Source organism: Pipistrellus hanaki (genome assembly GCF_964339955.1).
Source record: "Pipistrellus hanaki genome assembly, chromosome: 16".
Classification (NCBI taxonomy): Eukaryota; Metazoa; Chordata; class Mammalia; order Chiroptera; family Vespertilionidae; genus Pipistrellus; species Pipistrellus hanaki.
The window spans coordinates 15,755,697-15,783,309 of NC_140518.1; the positions used below are offsets into that span (position 1 = coordinate 15,755,697).

General features: G+C 34.7%; 1 protein-coding gene across 3 annotated transcripts in view; it reads right to left on the reverse strand.

Annotated features, from left to right (window-relative positions):
- Positions 1–27,613, reverse strand: part of CEP112 (centrosomal protein 112) — a 261,521-nt gene that overhangs the window by 214,222 nt on the left and 19,686 nt on the right. For all 3 annotated transcript variants that reach the window (XM_084864076.1, XM_084864074.1, XM_084864075.1), the window contains exons 5-9: positions 18,352–18,442; positions 16,529–16,606; positions 9,713–9,760; positions 9,366–9,443; positions 233–319 (exon numbers count right to left, since the gene is read on the reverse strand). In XM_084864076.1, coding sequence (XP_084720202.1) covers positions 233–319; positions 9,366–9,443; positions 9,713–9,760; positions 16,529–16,606; positions 18,352–18,442 — 382 coding nt within the window. The remainder of the gene's footprint in view (positions 1–232; positions 320–9,365; positions 9,444–9,712; positions 9,761–16,528; positions 16,607–18,351; positions 18,443–27,613) is intronic.

A 27,613-nucleotide genomic window follows, 5' to 3' on the forward strand; every position in this document is an offset into this window, starting at 1 on the left:
AGTTGCACTAAGTAATGTAACCTATAAGAATATACATAAAGTTTAAAGAATGTTAGGTAATTTATCAAATTACATTTATAACAGGCTGTCATAAGTATGTATATCAGTGGATGGATGGATGACAGGTTGATAGACGGATGGGTAGGTGGGTGGGTGGAGAGATAAGGATCACAAGACCTAGACTATTTCAAATATTCAATATTAATAAAAGAATAAATGGTATATACCCTACCTTCTGAACATCAGCATCATGTTTCTGTTGAAGTTTAAGTTTCTCTTCATGACATTTAGCTTCTATCATTTTGGTTTTCATGTCCAACTTCAAGGAAAATATTTTAAAGGTGTTAATAATTTGCTTTTCCCTTTGGCAAAAATACACAATTAAATTAAAATAACTCTCAATATGAAAGAGAATAGTATTTTTCCATTTTTACCCTATAGATAAAGGTCTAGAAATCATATATATAGATATATATATATCTCAATATGTTGGTATTACTTCCAAGCTAATTAAAAATCTTTCAAATAAGTTGTACCTGATTGGTAAGCTGACACTACTAAATATGGATTTATCAATTATCCCTCCCGCAAAAAAAGTCATTTTAAAGTGCTATTTTGCTAGTATTTTTATGTTTATTATTTCCTATCTGAGGAAGACTCTATTTTACCATTTTAGTTTTTCCTTTTCTTATATCTATATGCTCCTTTAAAAATACTTTTTACTAATGTGATAGTTTGAGACTGAATTCCATAAATATGGATAAACTAGAGGTCCGATGCACAAAGATTCATGCAAGAATGGGCCTCCCTTCCCCTGACTGCGGGCACCACCTTTGCTCTGGCCCAGAGCTGCCTTTCCACCTTTCCACACTACCCAGAGGCCCGGAGCGGCTGGGGCAGTGAGGAACACCTGTGTCGTCACCATGGTGATAACACAAGCATTCCGACCCTCGCCACTCTGCACCTGTGTATGCAAATTAACCCACCATCTATGTTGGATTAATTTGCATACTCACACCTGATTGGCTGGTGGGCATCACAAAGATATGGTCAATTTTCATCTTTCTCTTTTACTAGTGTGGATGCACTTCTCTCTACTGAAGTCTTAGACCCCGATGCCCTCCAGATAGTGACTGCAGCTCCTTTCAAGTATTCATTAACTCCCATCCTGCTCAAACCAATACCTAATGCACAATGTTTGGAGCAAAGCCAACGAAACTGTAACCAATACTTGTTGATACTAATATGTGTATTTTTTAATTGAAAGAATAGTAGCAACTGGTTTTAAGAACAACATAAAATTGGTTTTCTCAATTATAAAAGTATTGGAACACCTGATTCCTTACTATTTAAAAGAATAATGTACATTGAAGTCTAACATCAATTGGCTGCCTTGTACATGCCTGGGTTGTGGGCTCAATCACCAGTGTGGGGGGTGCAACTGATAAATGATTCTCATCATTGATGTTTCTATCTCTCTCCCTCTCCCTTTCTCTCTAAAATCAATAAAAATATATTTTAAATATTGCCCTACAGTAGACTTGCATTGTACTTTCTTTCCTTCCTTCCTAGAACTGAGACAATGCCACAGAAGTAAAAGGCGTGTATGACAAGCCATGCGATTGGTAGCCTACTGCTAAAGCAAAGGACTGAAACTATCCAGAGGGCATTCCCAAAGGCTATTTCTAAGGGAATTAGAATTTCTGAAATTTCTGCTTAGAAAGACTTTCAGAAATGTTATTTACCAAAGTCCCCTGGGCCTCATCTTCTCTGAAGTTTGCACTTCAAAGAGTAGCTCTGAGGATGGACATTCCTACCGAATGAATCAAGCTGGTGAATGTGCTCACTTATTATAAAAGCATTTCCTTGGGTTTAAAAATATCCAACTAACAGGATAACTAGTTAAATTTTAGGACAATGACCAATGTCACTGACTCAACCAAATATGCACAAACTTTAAATAAAGGGTTTTGGGGTTTTGAAGGAACACAACAATTTATTCACTCGGGATTTGACATTCACTTGTACAGAAAAATGGATACCCGTATTCAAAATGCTACTTTTTACTATTAACAGTTTTGCATGTGTAAATTGTATTTAACATTTGATGCTGAATTTAGCAGAAAACAAAATATAATGGCATAATGACCACTGATGAGTTTTTAAGGGAAAATGTACTAAAGTTATTTAGATGGACATCATCTGCACATTTTAAGTACCAAGGAACTTCCTTTCATGTTATTACAAAGAGTGAATATTGACTATCTACCTCAATCTTGTCAAAAGGGACAAAATGTAACAAAAAAAGCAGGATTAGAGAATAACTACAAACTGGTAAGTTTTCTGATAAGATATAAACTGTAGCCATTGTAATTTTACGGAAAGTTTTTTTTGTTTTCCTTTATTTACTGTAACCACGTAGCAATAGAAAGGTTGAAAACATTACTGATGTCAGCCATCTGTGCTGCCCAGCAGTTTCCAAAGCATTATCAGCAACACAAGCGAAGGATGTCTTCGCTTAGTCATACTTTCTTCCTATAGCCCAGCAATCACCCCAGCCAACTGCCGAAGAAACGCTTCGTAAAACCATCCTCACTTTACTCTCCTGGATACCTAAGTGTTACAATCATCTTTCTGGAGAATTCTGTTAGTTGCTAGTCAGAAAATTATTGTATGTTGGTAATTAAGATTCTTCCTGACTAATATCTTCAGTATATCCTATTCTCAAAATGTTCATCTGTAGTATTCCATACTGCCGATTGTTATTCACCTTGCTGATTTATAAACACAGCACACAAAAAAGGCATCTATCTCTCTTGTTATCTTATCCCTGGGGTTATAAGCAGTATCTGCTACTCTCCTAGGACTCGACACATTAAGGGTAGAAGTGATAGTTAATATACATAGTGCATGCTGGTTTGTTATTTTTAAATTTTGTCAAATATCACATACTACAAACATAATTTACATGAAACAAATAATTAGATGGAGAGTTATTTTGTTAAATTCTCTGCACTTGGCAGTGTTCATTCCCTTTTTTATTTAAATCTCTCCCCTTTTCTCACTTCTCCCATCAACACCTGCATGGTGTATTTCATAACAACAACCTAGCATATTTTCTTTTTTTTAAATTTTTTTTTAGTAATATATTTTATTGATTTTTTACAGAGTAGGAGAGAGGGATAGAGAGCTAGAAACGTTGATGAGAGAGAAACATCGACCAGCTGCCTCCTGCACACCCCCTACCGGGGATGTGCCCGCAACCAATGTACATGCCCTTGACCGGAATCAAACCTGGGACCTTTCAGTCCGCAGACCGACGCTCTACCACTGAGCCAAACCGGTTTCGGCAACCTAGCATATTTTCTTTGTGTGTGTGTGCATGTGTGGTGGTTTTTTATTGTTGTTAATCCTCACCCAAGGCTAGTTTCCCCCATTTATTTTTAGATAGAGTGGTTGGGAGGGAGGGAGGGAGGGAGGGAGGGAGGGAGGGAGGGAGGGAGGGAGGGAGAGAGAGAGAGAAAGAGAGAGAGAGAGAGAGAGAGAGAGAGAGAGAGAGAGAGAGAGAGAGAGAGAGAGAGAGAGAATTGATATGAGACACATCAATTGGCTGCCTTGTACATGTGCCCTGATCATGGCCAGGAATCAAGCCTGCAACTAAGATATGTGCCCTTGACTGGTATCAAACCCACGATCCTTCAGTTCACAAGCTGATGCTCTATCTATTTAGCCAAACTGGCTCAGGCCAGCCTAGCATATTTTCCTGTCTTCTGCCATGCTCCTAGAATCATCCACAAACGTGAACAGAGATGCATACACCAGCAGGGGTTTTGCAGCACGCTGCTAGTGTCCCCAGATGTCTTCTTCCCTCTTCTTTCTTTGGGGCCCAATGGCCACCACCAAATAAGAGCAGGGCACATGGTTGTATCGTGACTATGTGACTAGGTGTGTTCAAGGGGAATGATAGGGTAGAAATGATTCTGGACATTTTAAAAAACAAAGTGGCTTTCTCTTTGTGCTCTTCCTTCCTGAAGGGTGGCATTTTAAAGACAAGGTATTGGAGAGCAACCTACACCTCCGAGCAGAGACTAATGTATGCTGAGAACAGTTGAACTTCCCACTAGTCCGGGTCCCCAGTGACATCACTGAGCACAGCACTCCCTACACACTCTGATTGTTATGAGAGGTAAATAAATTCTCTTCTTTAAATCACTACACCCTTAGCAATACATAGTTTTTATATTATGAATGTTTTGTATGCAAAATATTTTCTGCATTTTGCTCTCTCTCTGAACATGTACTACCACATGGAACTCTCTCAAAAAATACCTGCTATATTTTTATTCATTCTTTTTCGTTGTTGTCAATTATTTCTTAATGAGGAGAAAACAAAATTTATTCAACCATTCCCCTTAATGAATATTCACTTTATTTTCAGTGCTTTTCCACTACAAATAAGCCACACAAAAATATTGTCTACATGCATCCTACAACTAGGCTTTGATGTCTACTGGATGGATTCTCAGAAGACATGCAGATGAGTCAATGGTGGATATACCTTCATAGATTTTGCCCTCTATTAAAGATAGATTCACATTTCTACCAGAAGAGTAGATATCCATTACTACTCTAATTTGCATTTCCCTGAACACTACCCTGTCTTAGCTCCTTTCAGATGTTTTGGAGCCATATGAATATGTTTTTCTGTAAAATGGCTTTTCACAATTTGATCCATGTTTTGTCGGTCAATCAGTAAAACTTCCTGGTAGGCTGTACACATTCAAAGAATCTGTCCTAAATATTCCCCCCAAATCTATGATTTTTTAATTGATTTTGTTTATGATATATTTTACTATAAAAAATTGTTATTGCACTTGGTTAAATATTTCTGTAATTTTCTTTATAGTTTCTGGATTTAGAAAGGTTTGAGGGTTAGAAAGTCCTTCCAATTCCTAGACTTTTATTTATTTTTTTTTGCAAGATTGTTGTGTTGTTTTGAAACTTTTTAATTAGGCATTTGTAAGTTAAGTTTTTAGTATATCCAGAATTAATGTTTGTTTTTGTTTTTATAGGAGGAAGACCCAGTTTTATTTTCTCCAGGTAAATGAAAAGTTATGCCAGCATCATTTATTAAATGTCTTTTCTCAATGTATTGATAATAAACTTATTACATTTTTATTTTTACTGGGATTTATTTCTTTTTTTAATATTTTAATTGTTTTTTTACAGAGAGGAAGAGAGAGGTATAGAAAGAAACATCACCGAAACTGGTTTGGCTCAATGGATTAGTGTCAGCTTGGGGACTGAAGGGTCCTGGGTTCGATTCCAGTAAAGGGCATGTACCTTGGTTGCAGGCATATCCCCAGTAGGGGGTGTGCAAGAGGCAGCTGATCGATGACTTTCTCTCATCGATGTTTCTGACCCTCTATCTCTCTGCCTTCCTCTCTGTACAAAAATCAATAAAATATATTTAATAAAATAAAAAAAAGTCAGAAACATCGATGAGAGAGAAACATCAATCAGCTGTCTCTTGCACATCCCCCATTGGGGATGTGCCCGCAACCAAGGTACATGCCCTTGACAGGAATCAAACCCCGGACCTTTCAGTCCGCAGGCCTACGCTCTATCCACTAAGCCAAACCGGTTTCAGCTGGGATTTATATCTTGTAATGTCCTTTTGGTTTCACTGTCAGGGTCTCCCCCATAAAATGAGTCAAGAAACATTCCCTTCTCTATGATCTCAAAAAATATTTGTAATATTGGAATTAGTTCTTCCTTAAATGTTCCCTTATATAAATATGAACTTATAAAGTAGGCGCAAAAGAATATATAAAATTTAGTTCTAGTTATATGAAGTTCAAAATCGCCTACAGTAAAAATATTTTCATTTTTAAGGATGTAGGAATTGATGGTAAAATCAACTTTAAAAACAAAGGAGGGAAATTATCATCAGAAAAATCAGGATAATAGACACTTCTAGGGAAGATTCAAAAGAGTTATGATGGGGAGGGCCAGACAGCAAACCTTTGGGATATTGACCATGATCTAACCCTTGCCTGTTTACAATGGTGTTCCTTGGTATAATCATTTATTATATGTTGTGGGATTGTATATATCTAAATACGACAGTCACAACTGTTTTAAAATATCAGTTCTTTCATTTATTACGTCAATGACTATGGATTTAATTATCTTGGATTTATTTAAATTCTACATTTAACTAAGAGATTCACAAGGGGGAAATGCCTAATTGACATTACATGCAAGAAAGAAGCAACATCCCCTCCAAGGCAATAGATGGGAACATTCAACATGGGTGGAGGGGCGGTTCAAAGGAAATGTTCTATTTTATTTCACAGAAGAGCAATTTCTACCATCTGCTCTCTAGAAACTGATGATTGCTCTGAAAATTTCTCTCCTTATCGTATTGTGTCTTCTTTCACTTTCAGTGACAACAATTTTCCAAACATCTTAATCTATGTCACAAATTTTTTTAAGGTTACTAAAAAACAACAAACAAAAAAACATGAACCTACTGCTTGATGATGCTCAGTGTCACACAATTCTGTGATGTGGCTATCACTGGAAATGTGTCAGCAATTACAAAGACAAACAAGTCCAAGTATATTTGTGATTGAAGACTAGAGTTAAAATAAAGGATGGCTATCACTGAGCATGTTTTCTATCAATGCCCCAAATAAACTGAAAATGTAAAAAAATCTTAAAATATTTTGTAGGTATATTTTTAGCCACCAAAATAAAACGATTATAATTCTTTAACTCTAATAAAATAATACTGAAAATATTACTCATTTAACATCTATGTATTTTCCACACAATTATAAATTTTAAGTGGAAGTTGTATTTTATAAAGTTTGATTTCTAACGGTTAACTATTGTAGGACTCTAAATTTTCAACAGAATTAAATCCTTTACTAACTGCTTCATTACCCAGATAAACTGTGTAAGATATTATTAATTACCCCAAAGAAATATTTGGAAATTCATATAAAGACAGAAATATAAGGATATTCTTCCCAGAGGTATTTATGTTATTGAAAATTATAAACAACCTCAATACCTAACAATAGGAGTAAGTTCAATTAAGTAGGCATATATCCATAATCTATATATGTATAAGCCTAAGCGACCAAACAACCAGTTGACCAGTTAACCAGTCACTATGACGTGCACTGCCCACCAGGAGATGCTCAACACACAGGATCAAGCTCCCTCCTTGAACTGGCCTGAGGGGATCAGGCTCCCTCCTTGATCTGGCCTGTGGGGATCGGGCCAAAACTGGCTATCTAACAACCCCTGAGGGCTCCCAGATTGCGAGAGGGCGCAGGCCAGATCAAAGGACCCCACCAGTGCACAAAATCCATGCACTGGGTCTCTAGTATGAAATACAGACATTAAAAATAGATGCTTGGGAACAATATTTAATAGCATGAAAAATACTTGAAATATACAAAACAATATATACCAGTATAGATCTCAAATTTCTAAGAAAAAAAAAATGTTTTAAGGACACAATGAAAATCTAAAAGACAATACAATGACATTTTACCACTGTTTTTATTTCCAGGTGTTAACTTTATATGTGATTTTATTTCCTTCTTTACAGATGTCTATAATTTCCAAAATTTCTTCAATAGAAATCCACATAAGCTATTTTTAAACTTATAAATACTACATTAAAAGAAAGTAGAAACTAAGATAGTTCCCACATTGGGGCCACTCAGCATATACTTTCAAATATTTTAGGATGAAGAAACATTTTTTCAAATAAGTCAGAAATGACTATGTAATTGCACAAGGGTTATTTTAGCCAAAATGTACACAGACTATATTTTAAGATACGGAGTAAGTTGATGTTTACATGCAAACTTCTCAATGATGTCAAAATATTTTTATAGTATGCCAAAAAGAAAAACAAAAACATAAGGGTGTGGAAAAAATAAAACCACACACATTTAAAAAAGAATCTCTGATGCAACACATGATAAGTGTAAATATTTTTTCTTTCAACACATATGTGGGTAGCATTGGTATGCTTACCCCTGACCCAAAATGTCATCATAAAGATATTATTTCATGAAAGACCAAAAAAATTTCAAAAAGCCACCACTTCCTTTCAATTATTTTATTTATTCTATGGGAAACAGCCTGAACAGTAAAAAATAGTACAAAATAAAAGGAAATATGGTTGGAAATGACTTGAAAAAAAATAATTGATAATTATTGAAAAGGAAGAAATTCATATCAAGAGCTCAAAAGTAAGTGCATCTGAATATAAGAAATATTACTCTCTTGCCGGGACTGGTTTGGCTCAGTGGATAGAGCGTCGGCCTGCGGACTGAAAGGTCCCGGGTTCGATTCCGGTCAAGGGCATGTACCTTGGTTGTGGGCACATCCCCAGTGGGGGGTGTGCAAGAGGCAGCTGGTCGATGTTTCTCTCTCATCGACGTTTCTAACTCTCTGTCCTTCTCAATTCCTCTCTGTGTAAAATCAATAAAATATATTAAAAAGAAAAAAAAAGAGAAAAAAGTAATATTACTCTCAAAAAGGATTTTTTAAATATTTATTTTTGTTTCATCTTATTTTTTAAAACACTGTGGAAAAAACATCCAGCATGCCTTAAATTGGAGCTACAAAACAACAGACAGAATATTACTGAGTTCATACCTATATAATTTGATTAGCCAATGTCACCCCAATAAAGTCAATAAGAAAAGAATATTATTGAGATCAGCAACAATAATTATACCAGATGGACTTTTTTTTAAAGAGCCCTCTTCCTCCATCACCAACAACAACAAAAAAATAAATTTTTATGCCCATGATATTGTTTTAAATATCTAATTAAAAAGTCAATGCCTTTTGTGATAGTTTATAAATAGGGTGGTAAGAAAACTTTATAATATTGAAAATAACCAAATTGAAATTAAATTTGAGAAATTCTTAAAAGCCTCCATGCCGAGCTGGAGTGGCTCAGTAGTTGACCTATGAACCTATGACTGGGAATCGTCACAGTTCGATTCCCAATCATGGCACATGCCGAGGTTGCAACCTCAGTCCCCAGTGGGGGGGATGCAGGAGGCAGCCAGTTGATCAAGGATTCTCTCTCATTGATATTTCTATTTCTCTCGCCCTCTTGCTTCCTCTCTGAAATCAATTTAAAAAAATTTTTTTTAATGTAGAAAGACAAACCCTGCCTACCCTACATCATTACTTCATATGTGTACCAAAGACAACCTCTTCCTACCATGCATCATTATTCTAACTAAATCTGAAACCTCGTATTATACAAAATATAAAAATTGTGTCAATAATTAGGCATATAAAAAATATCTCAGTCCTACCTCTTTCTCATGCATTCGAGAGAGTAAATGATCCTCATGGAAACTGCTGGATTTCCTCAGGCTGAATTTGGGAGTCATCTGTTGAGTGAGTGAGAGTTATTCAATACTTTTTCAGGCATGGTTTATCCTAAACCCCCAAGTAAACTTCTAAATTGCCTAAAGTTCATGCCAAAATGATGCCAACACTGGAGAAAAAAAATTATTTATCCACTTTGAAATGATAGGATTCATATTAATAAGATAATTATGCTTTATAATGTGGATATAGACTATTTTTTGTAAATGACTTGGTTATTTTATTTAAAAATATATGTCTGTAGGAAAAGTCCAATGGAATTCTCACCTACCAGAGAAACTGGGATAGGCTTCTGTCTCAGGTACCGAGGATTTTCTATCTGAAATTTTAAAAATAAGGAGTTATTAATTTTTGAGTTTTAATTATTATTTGATAAAATACAGAATTAAGCTGCTTTATGAAAATAGTTTCTATATGTCTTATTATTTAGCTTGTTTTTTAGAATGGCTATTGCATAATCCATTTTTAGTGGCCCACTAACAAATGAACTATAACCTCTGCAGACACAATTGTACTTTCATGATCCTCACACAGCCTATGTTTTTGAAGAGTCTCAATAATGTAAAAATGCCAGTTCACAATAACTTGATGTAGTGATTGATTTAACCAAACCAATATCTAAATAGGGTTTTTTTTGAAAACTTAAGAAGCTCATTATAAAATATGCATAAATAAATAAAGGGACAACAAAAAGAAAGACAAACCTGAAGAAAATTATCAAGGTGGTGTGACATAATAAAACAACAACAATGAAGATAAGTCAGTGGAATCAGGAAGAACCAGAAACTCAAATATATATGAGCATATTATTCATGAAAGATATAGTATTGTGAATTATTGAGAAAATTAGGATGTATTCAACAAGTAGAAGAAAATAAGATCAGATCCCTTCCTCACACTATATACAATAATTTCCAATGGGTTGAATACTTATAATTAAAAGCAGAACTTACAGAAGACAGTCTAGAAGAATGACGTTATGGCCTTGTAGTAAAGAAGATTTCTTTTTAAATAAACCAGAAAAAAGCATAAGCAAAAAATTGTAATAAATTTGATAATTTTAAATAAGAACTTCTCTCCAAAAAAGATATCATATAGTGAAAAGAGAAATCATAAATTAGGAGATGTTTGCATAAATGCTTTGTCTCTAAAACATATAAAGAAGGTCTTCAAAATTTTTAAAAGAACAACCCATTAGGAAAAAAAAAAAATGGAAAAAACTTGAGACAGTTTCACTGATGATGAAATTTGAATGACTAGCAAACATGAAAATACGCTCAATCTGTTGTTTTTTAACATAAAGTAATACCACAATTTGATAGTATTTTACCACCACCAGACTGGCATATATTAAAAATTTGACAATAAGAGTATTCCAGATGTGGAGCACTTCCAGTAGGTATATAAATGAGTATAAGTACTTTGAGAAACATTCATTAAGTAAGATAATAAAATCAACCTAAATATCATACCAGAGAAAAAGGCATATTCTTTAAAAAAATAACATTGTATTATAAATAGTTAACTGTTTTTAAAAATAGAGGCAGCAAAGGTTCAGTAAGCAGCAAAGTGCACTCGATAAATATTTATTGTTTGAAGTTGTACATATGAAAAGTAAATAACTATTCTCTATTTTTAGAAGAGAGAAAACCAGCATAGAAAATAAGTTCTTCAAAGATACATGTAAATCTGAAAATACATAAACCTCTAATTCATGAAGGAGAATTAAATTTAAGGGGGAAAATAAAGGAAGAGGAAAACAGGGAATCCTCAAAGATGTTCAAGCTCTAATTAAGCTTAAAATTTAAAACCAAAAGCCAAAAAACCATTTGTGATTTATTTTTACTCTACATTTACAAGCAGGATACAAAATACTGGTTTAGCTGACTACAATGTGGCCTTTCAACTATGCAGTAACTCCTAGTTCATGCTCTTCATCTTTAAAAGCCATTAAAGACAGAAGTTAAGGGCTCACTCTGTTATCATAAATTTCATTTTTCCAATGGACCAAGAAAATTGAGGGGGGAAAAAAAGAGAAAATCTATTCCAATATTTAAAAGCAACAACAAATACTATGAACAAGGACAAATCTTCTGTTGTTATTCATTCATAATACGCTGAGTTTGTCTCATGACTACTTTTAATATGTAATGAGAATTATTCATAGCAAAGCATGTTCTTGAGTCTATTTGGGAAAAAGAACACTCTACTTTCTGACTTTATAACAGCAGCCAGATGTGCTTTGAAGTTAAATGTTCCCACTTTGTAATCCACAGTAACAGGGACTTGAAGCAATCTGTAAACAGTCTCAACATTTACTTCTTCATGCTCTTTTAGAAAACTTCTTGTTCTCTCATAATACCTCAAGAAAGAACACCACAATAAAGAATGTCCAAAATGGGAGATAAAAAAGGTCTTATGTGAAACATTAAAGTCTAACAAAAATACAGAAAGCAAAGCTAAAAATAATTAAGTTCCAATAGCACAAGGAACCACGTGACAGAACATTTCTTGTTTAAGAAGCAAATAGAATCACAATAATAAAATATAGAATAAGTTAAACTAAACATAAATACAGACATCTGAATACTCTCTCATGAAAGACGTTTTATTTTGTTTAGTTCTTTAGCAGATTCATTTGTTTGGTTATGAAGGATTCTGTTAGTTTGTTTCTTCAAATTATTCAGGATTTGGTCAAACTCACCAAATACCCCCTTATAGGCTAATGTTAATCAAATAGAGATGGTGAATGGTTCTAGAAAAATAGAAAGACATTTTATATGGTATTTTGGCTGTCTTAGAGGAAAGGACATTAAAAGAATAGATACAACACCCTAAAATAAATGTTTTTAAGTCATAGCATCAGTCAGAGAAGCTGCCAAAACTCTTGCATAAAATAAGCTCATTCCTCAATGCTAAATCAATTATGCCCCAAAATAATGTTTTTTAAAGTCAATATTTTGAAACTTGAAAAACATTTTTCACAGAAATAATACTACAAATGGAGGCTCATTCATTGGCTTACTCACATTTCAACAAACACTTAATGAGCACAAATAAAATACAAATATCAACACATAGTCCATTGACACAAGGAAAAGTAAACAAGCCAAAGAACAGAATAGAAACAGACATGTCCTGTCACCTGATTTATGAGACAAATAATACTGCAGTGCAGCTGGAAAAGAATAGTCTTCTCAATAAATGCAACTGTCCAAGTGACAAAAACAAATCTTAACTCAAATCTAGATGATATGTAGATCTAAATAGAAAAAATAAAATAATAGTGCTACTAGAAGAAAACATAGGAGAATATCTTCAGGACCTTAAGATAGTCAAAGATCTTAAATAGAACCCAAATTAGCACTAAATATAAAATGATGAGAAAACAAACTGCATTAAAATGTTAAGTTTCTGTTCATCAAAGACACCAGAAAGAATGAAGGAAAGCAACAAAGTGAAAGAAAATATTTATATCACCATATTCCAAAAGTACTCTAATCCAGGATATATGCAAAGTTCATAAATATTGATAAGTAAAAGGCTGACAACTCAACAGGAAAATTGGCAAAGCCTTAAGTAGACACTTCAATCTGAGATACTATCCAAACTGTCAATAAACATATTAAAAAGCATCTAACTTTACAAGTCATCAGAAAATGCATGTTAAAAAAACACACAATGCAATGTCAGTAACCACTCTTAAAATCCTATCTAATAAGAGTAAAATGCAAATTGACCAAACCTCTGCTACACCAACAAGCCAAACCCATCAGCCAATAAGGAGCGAGTATGCAAATTAACAAACCAAGAGGGCTGCAGTTCAAGAAAGACCTCCCAAAGGCCCCTCACACCATCCTCAGAAATAGGATTTATATAAAAAAAAAGTTACGCATGAAACATATATAATAAAGTGTGTTAACAAAGCAAGAAAGCTTTCCAAAAACTAAAGGTTAAAGAGTAAGAAAAAACAATATAGGAAGAAAATTTAATTGCTAGTCTTGGTATATAAATCTCTACTTGAAATATGTATTTCTAGAAAAAATATTAACAAACTCCTGGGAAAAGAAAGAATAATGGTATTTTTTAATATATTTTATTGATTTTTTACAGAGAGGAAGGGAGAGAGATAGAGAACTAGAAACGTCGATGAGAGAGAAACATTGACCAGCTGCCTCCTGCACACCCCCCACCGGGGATGTGTCCACAATCAAAGTACATGCCCTTGACTGGAATCGAACCCAGGACCTCTCAGTCCACAGACCGATGCTCTACCGCTGAGCCAAACCAGTTTTGGCAGAATAATGGTATTTTTAACATAAACTAGAAAATTCAAATTCCAAAATATCTAATGCATCAGAATGAAGGTAATTGACAGTCACACTAGAAATATAAAAAAACTTACCTTTGTATATAGCACAAAAATTAACCAGATATTAACTGATCATTCAGAGGAAGAAAGGAAAAAATATTCCGTGGCACATTCTCATCCACACTAAATCCAAAGCAAAATCTAAGCCTTTAATACACTGGACACTTGAATTATTCTACTGTGATTAAGAGATATATAGCTCAGCCTGATTAATGCATATATGTTATAAATATATAAAAATACAACACTTTCATATTTTATACTGTTAGTGCATTCTTTGAACAATAAAATGTGAAACAAAACCCCAGGCAGGCCTAGTTTGAAGGCATTACCTCAAAATATTTTAGCTGCTTTCTTTTCATTTTATTATACATTGAAAATTTTAATCCTCCGAACAGTTAAGTAATCATGAAAAGTCTTCCATGTGCTAAGAAATGTACATCAAAAGTTTCCAATAGCTGAGGGCAAAGAAAGTTTAAAAGGCCCCGAATTTTGTTTTTTCCTTTGATATTGCCTTCTGGCAAAAAGAATTTGTCTTTCAGAGAGATTTCCTGTGCTCTTCTCCCATGCTGGTAGCTTAGACCACTTCTCCAACACCCTCAAACATGAAAATGTTTTTCTTTTGACTTGCTATTCCCCTCGAGATCCATTCTGCTTCTCCCTTCTCTGTCATTAATGTGCTCCAAAATCACTGCCTTTCATGTAGCTGAAATTCTTATCCATTTCCCTCCAATCATGGCCACTGCCTGAGCCAGGCATCCTCACGTTGTGCTCCCATCCAACCTCCTCCCTTTAGAGACGAGGGCTGTTCAGCCTCCGGGTACAGCGGCCCCTCTAACGGAGGGACTAAGACAGAAGACTCCCGCCCTGAGTCTCATGAAGCTCCAAACTTTGAACTCCTCGGTTAATCGTACCATCTCTTCCAACTCCATGAGTTTAAAACAGCTTTTAAATCCCTACCCAGGATTCTCCCATTGGACAACCAATTAACTGATGGAGAGCCAACATTCCCATTCCCTTTGGTGCCCTTCTGCACAGCCCACCGCTCAGTCAGTAAGCAGCATTCCGTATTTTCTGTGAAACGGGCTTCCTTCCTGCACTTCCATCCTGCACTTTCCATCTCCACTGAAGTCACACTAACGTAGAGTTCATTGCAAACACCTACAAGATGATTGAGTACCTCTCTCCATTTCTACTCACATCCACCATAACCTTCATAATGCCACCTAATTGATTTCCCTAAAGCACATTAAGCCCATCATTAAAAAGAAGGGTTTGGTTTTTTTTTTTAAATTAATAATCCCTAATGTAAGTAAGAAATGAGAAATGGAAAATCCCATATACTGCTGGTTGGAAAATAAACTGGTATACCTCTTCTGGGCCTAACAAAGCAACTGAATATGTATTGATATAAAATGACTCTTCTAAGTAATTTTAGTGTAGTATTACTTATATTAGGAACAAACAGGTTGCAGCCTGAATGTCCAAAAATAACTGAATGCTTAAATAAGTTATGGAATATCCATCCAAAAGAAAAATTAGTGCTATTATTAAGATTCATGTTTACAGAACTATTATAAACTTAAACCAAATTTAAAATAGCACTTAAATATGACTGCAATTTTGTTTAAATTTTAATTTTATAAACACACACAGAGAAAAGGAAATATACATAAAACAAAATATTACATTTCTCGGTGTTATGATTTTAAAACAGTTTACTCCTCTCATTTTCTGTATTTTTCATATGTCCATATTACAAATTATTTTTATAGTAACCAAGTATGACAAAAATTGTTTCAAATCTCTTTTTATTTCCTCAAAGCATATATGTAAAACGGAATGTGAGGGGATGTGGTGGAAATAAACCTTCTGCCCAGAGGTCAGGGTTCGATTCCCTGTCAGGGCACATGCTCAGATTGCGGGCTAGGTCCCAGTAGGGGGCGTGCAGGAGGCAGCCGGTTGATGATTCTTATCATTGATGTTCCTATCTCTTTATCCCTTTCTCTTCCTCTCTGAAATTAATAAAAATATATTTTAAAAATAAAATAAACCTCCTGGGCTTCCTATTGCCTAAAATTTAAATGCTAAACTTCTCAATTTAGCATTCAGAGCTCCCATGCAATCCAGCTGCTAACGTTGCTCCCCAAACCCCACATATACCCTGGGAACTAGTCATGACAGTTCACTTACGGTACACAGCACCCATTCTTCATGCCTATTTCTGCCTTGAATTCCTAGCTCTGTCCTCCCCAACCATCCAAGTACATTCATGCTCCCAGACTTTGGATATGAAAACTGCTATTCATGATGGCAGCTCATCCATGAAGTCTCCCTGACATTATTTTTTTCAACCCAAATGCCCTTGCTTTTCCAACTCCTCCCTTCCATCCCCTCCACCTCAATATTCTACTTTCTACCTAACTCATTTTGGTATTTTATCATATGCTATCTTAAATTATTATTTTACTATTTATGTATATGTCTCATTTCCCCAACAAAAATGGCAGCTGTTCAGGGCAGAGATTATGTTATGCTTGTTTGGAATGCTATTTTTCTTTCCTGTGCTCTCAGTCCTGCCGGGTGTTAACACAATACTTGAAATCTAACATCCAATACGAGTCACTGAATAAAATTAAATTAGTTCAGATGTTTTTTCAAATACTATGATACTTCCACATGAATATACATACATAAAACAAATACTTGTTTTACCCCAAGATTCCAACTATTAAGGCGAGCTTCGATGTCGCTGTCATCCAAAGAAACAGCAGATTTTTTCAAATGAACTTCCTGAAATACAAAAGAGAAGAAGGGATGAAGGAAAGAGGGAAGAAATGAAAGAGAAAGGAAGAAGGTAAATAAGGGAGGGAGAGCAGGGGAAAGGGAGGGAGGAAGACGGACAGAATGTGTCATTCAGAGCAGTGAGAACTCTGTGAGCTTTTTTGGGTAGTGCCATATTGCCTCAGAGGAAAGGGTTATGTTACAATAGAGCTGGTTTTCAGTTCTAAGTAATGACTGTTTATTACATCTGCTTAGGGCTATGAGATGCCTTCACAATATATTCACACAGTAACTAGATTTCAAAAAAACCATCAAAAGAATATTTTAAAAATTAATCCAGACTCTTCTCTTTAAGTTCTTTTACAGAAAGTTTTAATTGTGGTATACCACAGTAGCTTTAAAGGGGGATGGGGAGACACTTGAAAAGATGAATTATTTACTCTCGTTAAAATTAGTTAACAGGAAAGTTTGTGCTGATGTCCAAGAAGCTCTTTGTTCTTAAATTAATTCTCATTCATACCCTGAATATAAAGAGAAATAGGCTTTGAATTCACATCACAAAAACACAATTACAGTGATTCTTTACTTTTTCAAAAAAAGTAGAATTCCATGCTTTTTTTCACCTCCCATGTAATGTATTAAATTACATATTTATCAAACCAGATTGAAATTATAATTAACTGAGGACAGCCTAAGATCAGTGCCAAAAATGAACAATGATCCAAAAGCGCTAAAAACTTAGAAAGGTCCATCTGTGTAAAATAATAGTGTATATTCTACAATACATCCAAAAAATGTATTTTGAAATTAAATTTGTTGATACAGTATTTTCATGCTTTCAGAAAACCTCGTTAATACAAATAAATCTATTTACCTATGGTCATTAAGTCATCTGAAGTGATGAAAACAAAAAGTTGTTTGCTATATATTATATTAAAATTCATTATTGCTTCTATTAATGGTCCCCTTTTTATTTTTATGAATAAGAATGTCTTAAGAAAATGTACTTGCTTTATTTTGAGTAAATACAATGATTGATAATAAACCCACAAATATTTAAAATGTGCTCTCCTTTATATTAAAATATTTTTGAAAGTTCCAAATTATCACCGGAGAAAATGCAAGGAGTTGTGTTCAGCGCAATATGTGCTAAAACAGTCAGGTATCACTCGGGATCTTCTTGGAACTAAAAGTCTTGCAATCCAAGACAAGCCAGAGTTACACAAAGACCCCAGAAGGCAGGCAAAGTCCTTCCCTTCACACAGCAACCTGCAATGCTCACTGGTACCCTGTTCAAACTAAATCTATGCTATTTATGCACTTGATTGCATCTATTGCAATTAGATGCAAGAGAGGTATTCATAGGTCAATATATAAACAGTTCACTTCATCAGGAAGGCAGTGTCTCCTATTTCATTACAAGTTAATCCCAATTTCTTAAATTTATAACAACTGTCTCATTTTTATACATACACTGAATAAAAAAGTAAAAAAAAAAAAAACTGATAGTTTTTTGAAGCTAATCTTTGATACACAAGAAAAATGATAGACTGATTAACATGATGCCTTAGAATTACTGAGAAGGCAGAAGAAACAGTGAGGAATATACCAAACAACATTTCTTTGACATCAGGATGGTCACCAAAACTTACAGTATTTATTTGCTATCTCTAAGTCATCATTGGAACTTTGACAATATGAAACTAAAAATGTGTGGAGTTAAAGCAACAAACAGAAGTAGAATCTGATCTTACACAACTCTTTTGGGTGGTATGTTGTCCGTCTTCTCTGTCGGTTGGACTCCTAGAATGTGATGTCCTTTGGAGTTTCTCAGAATACTGTTCCCTGTGGACAGACCAACAATCACAACTGGGGGTATTCGGGGGACAAGGGAATTTTCAAATCCAAGCTTACTAAGTTTTCTTGGGATGAGATGATTATTTATATTAACAATGATGTTTCAGTAGCAAAGAAAAAATCTAAATAACTTACATTTCTCACATTTTATTTCATTTAAACTATACATAAGATGTCACCTTAAAGCCACATACTTTCTTACAAACAAATGAGATCTTTAAGTAGGACTATAATAAACTACATGTATTTAAAATGTTCTCCTCCGTTTAGCTTACCCTAAATGTAGGAAGAGAAAAAAAAATAAAGCATATATTCTTAGATAATTCTTTTAAAAGGTTAGCAAGTTTTGTGGAATTCATGTTCCATATCAAGATGAAACCTAAAAACACATAAAATAACAAAACTTTTATGTACCTGAAAGTCTGAATTAATTTGGAACCTTGTCAGAAACCAAAGATAAATCAAAGTCTTCAATTTAAAAACGCACCATGTTGCCCTGGCCAATGTGGCTCAGTTGGTTGGGTATCATCCAGTGCATCAAAAGGTTACTGGTTCAATTCCCAGTCAGGGCACATGCCCAGGGTTTCATGCTGGAGGCAGCCAATCAATCTTTCTTTCCTTCCCTCTCCCTCTCTTTCTTATTCTCCCTCTCCCTCACTCCCTCTGTCTCTAAAAATCAATAATAATAATAATAGTAATAATTAAATTTAAGTGCACAATGTTAATTCAGGTAAAATATGATAAGTACAACATGTGTAGGAAAATAACTCGAACAAAAAGACTTTTCTCCTATGTAAAACACAATATAAAAATGCCATTCTCAATTTCTACCTTAGCCTGGAGTCTCGCATACACTTTTACTCACAATGCTTCAATGAAAGTTCCATGACTACAAATATCTGTTGTCTGAACAGTTGCTTCAATATTTGTGAAATGGAAACTAACCATTATATAATGAATTAAAGTCACTAACTTTCAATCACAAGCCATGTCAGAATTTTCTTCACAAACAGTGAACTGTACTAAGTATTCCAAAAAGATAAAATAGTAATCAAAATGACAAGACTACAATGAATGTGTTTTTTGGTAATAACTATAATAAATAACATGAAATAATTTAAAATGTCTGGGAAAGCTATTTTCAAAAGAGCTATCCATTTTGTATACCTCTACTCAATATCCCACATAGCCAAATAGTTAAAAATAAATGAAAAAAATAGATAAAGTAATAATTTGAAAATAATCTCATTGGCCAATGTGCTAGAGCTGATAGAAGCATTTAATACTCTGTGGGAAGAGGCAACCTGATATATCAAACAAAGCAGTGGCCTGTTCTTCTTTAAGAATAGATTAAACAGTCATAAAAAAGAGCTATAATTAAAAATTGAAAAATGCTTAAATATTAAAAGTAATTCTTCTCATAGAAAATATTAATAAAAAGAAGAACTGAAACATTTATTGGTTTATTACACAGGGTACATACATAAAACAACACAGCCTTCTACCTCACTTCAGCATCCTCTATACCAATCTTCCTCTTTCCATCACAATAAATTTTCAAAATAAGTTATTGGGTCCATGCCCTAACCTGCCATATACTCTTCAATTAACAATTTGACTTCCACTCCCCCTGAAAGTGTTGTGTGTAAAGTCATCAATGATCTCCTAGTTGCTCAATGAGTCATAAATGTCCTTCCCTTCCCTAGTTATTCTTATCAAGGCATGAGGGACAATGTTTTAAAGCTGCCACAGAACATTCTGCCCTGGTTCTCCCCTTGAGAAATCCCCTTCACAGAAACCTTCACTAGCTTTTCTCTCTCTGTACATCCCATACTGGCTAAATCCCAGGTGTCTGTGCTTAATATTATCTACTTCCCTTTTACATGCTTTCCCTGGACAAGTCAACATGCTCTTCATTTTTTTAAATAATAGTAAGCATGGATTACCAAATCCACATATCAATCCCATCCCAATTGCTCTGCCTCCAACTCCATTACAAATACAAGTTAAATAGCCCCACTTCCATTTCACCATGTCCAAAACCAAATGCATTCCAATGCCCCAGGACATGTGCCAATGCAGGCCAAGTGGAGCAGAGGCTTCCCGAAGCCAGCTCCAGTGAAGGCAGCTGAACCAAGGAAAATAGGAAGGTCAGCATCAGCACTAAAATCTGGGCTGGCACAAGAAACTTGGAACATTAAGCATAGATATTTTATTTCTGGCCACTGAGACTGAGTCAAGCTGGTAACACAATGAACTGAACCTGTAAGTAGGTGCAAAGGTAGCTCAGAATCACAGAGATGGGGCTGGAGGTCAAGGTGAACAGTGAGATAGAGGATAGAAGCAAAGCTCTACCCCATAAACTTTCTTATGAAGGGTAACGAACTACAAATAGAACAGGGGACGTGATGACAGCAAGCTCATGATTATGGTGCCTGCCCAATTAGAAAAGAGGGGCTGTGGCTTGATTAAGCTGAGGATACCCAAACTAACACAGCCAGAAAAGCTCAAGCACATCAGAAGATGCTCTGACATCAAATGCCTTTTCATTCCTCGTAATAGGAAATTGGGTGTAGGAAATACCCATTTTTTTCTTTCATTTTCCTAATGCTAAAATATTTCTGCAGGAATTCAGAAACAATCACTCAGCAACTCTGTTGGTTCCAAATACTAGAGGAACAGATATTTGGTCTCTATAAAGATAAAGAGATAAGCAACGACACATATAAGATTTAAAAGCCCAAAGAAAGAGCAATCACATGTCTTCCTACAAAAGAAACTTAATGTATTTTTTAAAGGGAGAAATTTATAAAATGTATTTTTAATATGTGCTCTGACTGTGATTCAAGTGAACTTTTCAGAAAGGAAATGAACAATCTGTGATCCTAAAAATGTGCTTACAAATGAAAAACATGATTATCAAATTTTTAAAACCATAATGGAATAAGAGGGCAGCCGACTAAATATAGCACAAAATAAAATTAATTAAATCAAATCAGCAAATTAGAAACTCATTCAAACAGTTTTCTAAGAACACGAAGGAAAAAATAAAGGGATGAATATAATAAATGCAAGAAATAAGGAAGACCGATTCAAAATCTCCAATGTCTAAATAACATGAATTCCAGAAGGAGCAAATAAGACAGAAATTTGGAGACTAAGATAGTGACAGTGGCAGGTAAGCCTGCACCAGAGAAGAACCTATGACACCACTGCGAGCAAGAACAAAAATGCAATGCCAGGAGAAGAATGGAAACTGAAGGTCTGCCGGGCCTGGTTCCAGAAACCACCAGAGGCAGCAGGAAGTGTGACTGTAGAGAAGTAGAGGTTCCTCAAAGCAGAGGAATAAAACCAAACTCACCAAGAAACCAGAGGCAGGAATGGAGTCCCTCGCTCTGAGAGGAAGCTGAAAACCAGTGCGGGTGGTCATTTCTGAAAACGAAGACTTCTAAGAAGCTATATGCCCCAGAAAGGCAAAGAACATAAACACAGCCTCAAAAACAAGGAGTCAAACTGGCTTCATGTGAAAGGGACAGAGAATTCAGAATGAAAAGAGATTTCCGAGACCCCAAATTCTACAAATGGGAAACAGGCTAAGAAAACTACTATGCTTAAAATAAATCACTTCTTATGGTAAAAGAAAGATAATTCAGAGGGGAAAGCCCAGGCCGTGAAGAACAAACCAAGGAAGAAGCACGAAGTCCTAATGAAGACACAGCTGGCATGGCTCAGTGGTTGAGCATCGTCCTATGAAACAGGAGGTCATGGTTTGATTCCCAGTCAGGGCACATGCCCAGGTTGTGGGCTCAGTCCCCAGTAAGGAGCATGCAGGAGGCAGCTGATCAATGGTTTTCTCATCATTGATGTTTCTATCTCTCTGTCCTCTCTCTTCCTCTCTGGAATCAATAAAAACATATTGTTAAAGAAACAAAATAATTTTTTAAAAGAAACAGGTGACAGGTGAGATGTCTGGCTAGATTTCAGAATGCTGTAGAACTGTCATTGTGTATGTGTTGAATTTTCAGTTTTCTGAGTGAAGGTCTAGGTCAGGGGTCCTCAAACTTTTTAAAGTGGGGGCCAGATCACGGTCCCTCAGAGAGCTGGAGGGCCGGACTATATGAACTACTAATTCTTACTGTAACACCTTGGCTGCGCTCACTGCCCAAAAAACCTGGCGGGCAGGATCAGACTCCCCTGGGGGCTGCATGTGGCCCGCGGGCCGTAGTTTGAAGACCCCTGGTAGGTCCTCTCTCACCCCTGTGTTAGCTATGTGAGTGGATGAGGGGGCAGAGTAACTTACTCCTTTAGTTCACAGATGTTTAGATTAGAAAAAGCCACATCAAAGAAGTCTTGGCTATTCCTGGATATGATTTTTATTGTTTATTGAGATATCATTTATTTACAATAAAATCTTTACCCATTTAAAATGTAGAATTTGATGAGTTTTGACAAATGGATATACCGGTATAACCATCACAACAAGGAGATTTTTTTTCTATCATACCCCAAAGTCCTCTTGAGCTCCTTTGGAATCAATCTACTCCCTTCTGCAACTGTAATTTGTGGAATCTCAAATATATGGAATAAAAAAACTATGTAAATTTTTGTCAGGCTTATGTAACTGAGGAAAATGCTCCTGAGATTCAGCCATGCTGTTACACATATCAAAAGTTTATTTCATTTTATTGCTGTAGTATTCCAGGATGCGAATGAACCATCACTTGCTTTTTTACTCATGTGCTGAGGGACATTTAGATTGTCTCCAGATTGGGGCTATCATGAATAAAGCTGTTATGAATATTCAGGCTCAAATATTTATGTGGACATACATTTTCATGTCTCTTGACTTAACACTTAGGAAAAGAATTATAGATCATATGGTAAATTATCTTAAACTTTAAAAGAAATTGGCAAAGTGGGAATGCTATTTTCTATTCCCATCAACATTATAGACTTTCAATTTCATCATATCATAATTCTATTGGTTTTCTCAGGCTTTATACTTTTAGCCATTTTCACAGATGTGTAATGTATCACATATTTATAATTTGTATTTTCCTAATAAAGAATGATGTTGATCTTTTCATTTGTGTGTATTAGCCATTTATATATTTTCTTCTGTGGTGTGTCTGTAAAATCTTTCACACATTGAGTTGTTATCTACCTTTTCTTGAGTTGTGAGTTCTTCACATATTCTAGACCCAAGTGCTTTGTCAGATATATGTACTCAGAATATTTTCTCCCATCCGTGCCTTGCCAGGTAATTTTCCAAATGATGTCTTTTAATTTTGATAGTCCAGCTTATAGTTTTTCCTTCATTTTTTAATATCCTATTTTAGAACTCTTTGCCATGGCTACAAAGATTTTTCTGTTTTCTTCTAGAAGACCTATGGTTCTTAGCATTTTCATTTAGGTCCATAACCCACTTCATTTTCCCCCCATGTGGATATCTAGCTGTTTAAACATAATTTGATGAAAAGATCTTCCTTCCTTCACTTCATTCTGTTGCCATCTTTGTGAAAAGTCAATTAACCCATATACATACACAGACGCCTATTTCTAGAATTTCCATTCTATTTTATGGATCTCTCTATCACTTCACCAACACTGCTATCTTTATTACTGCAACTTTAATTCTACAAATCTGTACTTTTTTTTTTATAATTGCTTTGGGTTTTCATGGATAACGTAAATCAGGCTGAGAAATTTCCTTTCTATTCCTAATTTGCTGAGAGTTTCTATCATAAATGGATGTTGCATTTTGTTAAATGTTTTCTCTGCATCTATTGAGATAACCATACGATTTTTCTTATATAATTAAATAGATTTTCAATTGCCAACCAACCTCTTAGTACTGGAATAAGTCCATCTATTCATGTTATAATATGATTTTTATATTTTTTGGATACAGGATGCTAATTACTAATTTTTAAATCTATGTACATGAGGAAATATTGGTACACAGTTTAATATTCTTGTAATGTCTTTTCTTCTGGAAACAAACAAAAAATATTGACTTAACCAAATGAGTTGGGAAGCATTTCGTCTTTATTTATTGTATAAAAAACATGTAGAATGATATAATTTTCTTCTATAAAATCCTGATTCAGTTCACCAATAAAGTCATTGAAGTTTGGAGAGTTGTGAGAAGATGGTTAATTACAAACTGAAATTTTTTGGTAGAGATAGGGCACTTACATTTCTAGTTTTTCTTGAGTCAGTATTCATTTTTGGGTCTTTCAAGAAATATGTCTATTTTATCAAAGTTTTCACTGGTATAGTCATTTATAATATTTTCTTATAATATTAATGCAGGCAGGATCTGTGTGGAACTTCTTTCATTCTTTCCTGATATTGCTAATTTGTGTTTTCTTTCCCTTATTTATTTCTAGTTGTGGCAAAATACTCCTAACATAAAATGTACCACCTTACTATAATGTACCATTTTTAATATACAGTTCAGTGATCCACATTGTGTGCAACCATCATCACAATCCATCTCCAGAACTTTTCCAGCTCACCAGACTGAAACTCTGTAACCTTTTAAAAATTAAGTCCCCACTTCCCGCTGTCCCCAGCCCCTGGCAACTGCCATTCTACTTTCTATAAACTTGACCACTCTAGGAACCTCATATAAGTGCAGTAATATAGTATTTGTCTTTTTGTGACTGACTCGTTTCCCTTAGCATAATATATTCAAGGTTCATCCATGTTGTAACATATGTCAGAATTTCTTCCCTTTTTAAGGCTCAAAAATAGTCCATTGTATGTAAATATACCACATATTGTTTATCCATTCACCTACTGATGGACATTTGGGATGATTCTATCTTTAGTCTATTGTGAATATGATGTTATGAACACAGTTGTACACATATCTGGTCAAGTCTCTGTTCTCAATTCTTTTGGATAAGTACCCAGAAGTGGAATTGATTGGGATCATAAGATAATTCTATTTTTTAATTTTTTTAGGAACTACCATACTATTTTCCACAGCAGCCATACCATTTTACATTCCCACTAACAATGCACAAGGGTTCTAGTATCTCCACATCCTTGCCAATATTTATTTGTTTTTTAAATAGTTGCCATCATAGCAGGAAGTATCTCATCATGGTTTTGATTTGCATTTCCAGAATAATTAGTGATGTTTATTTAGCATCTTTTCATATACGTATTGGCTATTTGAATATCTTCTTTGGAGAAATGTCAATTCAGTCCTTTGCCCATTTTTTTCAACTGGGTTGTTTGTTTCCTTACTGGGTTGTAGGATTCTTTACATATTCTAGATATCAACCCTTTTTCAGATGTAGGATTTGCAAATATTTTCCCCCATTCCATGGGCTGCCTTTTCATTCTGTCAGTTGTATCCTTCAATAAACAAAAGTTTTAAATTTTGATGTAGTCAGGTTATCTATTTTCTCTTTTGTTGTCTGTGCTTTTGGTGTCATAGCCAATTAATCATTGCTAAATGTGTTGTCATAAAGCATTTCTCCATTATTTTCAAGCTTTACACTTAAGATTTGTATATCTCGATGTACACATTATGCATTGATTTTAAGTTTACCACAAAACAAGAATGAATTACTGCTACATTTATTAACTTGGATAAACCTGAAGTATATGAGAGAAAGAAGCAAGTGTCAAAATAAGATACAGGGCATGATTCCATTATATAAAGTTAAAAAATGATTATCACAAAATACAGAACAGTGGAGCTCTCGGGAGAAGGGAAGTGGAGGCAGCAGGAAAAGGACACAGAACGTCTCCTGAAGTACTGTGATGTGCTATTTCTTGGCTTAAAAGGAAAGGGATGCTTATAATTGTTCTTTAAACTGTACCTATGCATTTTCATACACATGTTTCAGGTGTGCTCTTCACAGTTGTAAAACACCTCGAGAGTAATACGACTACTGCACCAGAGATAACCAGGAACATTAAAATGAGAACTTTAGATTCATGACTTTGCATTCACCTAGCAGCAGGTAATACTGTTCTATACCATCTTCAGAACAGTACTCTATGGCATTGCTAAGTATGAATGAAAAATAAAAATAAAAAGCAACAAGTAATATCAAAGCAATAGGAAAGTATCAAATAACACTGAAAATAAGAAAATGAAAGTTACTTCCAATGACCCACAACATATTTATTTTAATTTTTCAAAGGTAACTTTATTTTTTTTTTAAACCTAAATTTTAAAAAAATAAGAAGCTTCACAAAACTAAAAATTGACCAGAAACTCATTAACATTTTAAGACTCCATAGTTTTCCCATTTCCTCCTTTAAAATAACACATTTGATTTAAAAAAATAAAAACACCTTTAAAAAGTCACACATTTAAATCAACATTTATTGAAATATCTCTGGTTTAATAGTATAACACTCAGAAAGTACTTTAACTCCCTTAAAATTAAATTTTACAATATATTTATGAGCTGTCATCCTTTTTTGTTTATTCAAAGAACAATCAAAACTGTCCCATATTATAAACTCAAAAAGAAACTTGCTTGTGAAATTTAAAAAAAAACTATTAGCATTAATACCCCATTCATTCAAAATATTTTTTTAAATATATCTTATTGATTTTTTACAGAGAGGAAGAGAAAGGGATAGTTAGAAACATTGATGAGAGAGAATCATCCACCAGCTGCCTCTTGTACACCCTCTACTGGGGATGTGCCTGCAACTAAGGTACATGCCCCTGATTGGAATCGAACCTGGGACCTTTCAGTCCGCAGGCTGACGCTCTATCCACTGAGCCAAATCAGTTTCGGCTCAAAATATTTTTATAAGAAAAAAATGACTAAGTTTGTCAGAAATCCGACTCATAGAACTTGTGGGGGGGGAAAACAAAGCCTAAAAGAAATATTAAGACCATTATTTTCAAGCCTATCCCATCTCAGTTACAATTTGTTACCACTTGACCTTGCCTTGGTAAATACCTAAGAATGATGTTTAATTAGCATTTAATTTAATGATGTTTAATGTGGAAAATTAATGAGTAGCTAAGTGACTTTATAAGTGTGTGACAGTTATGTTTTATTGATATCCTAAGAAACAGTTTTCATCCCTCATTTATGGAGTAGTAGTATTATTTCTAGAGCTCAAGGTTAAATGTCTAACTAACAAGTGTCCATTGTGTCAAAAATATCAAAT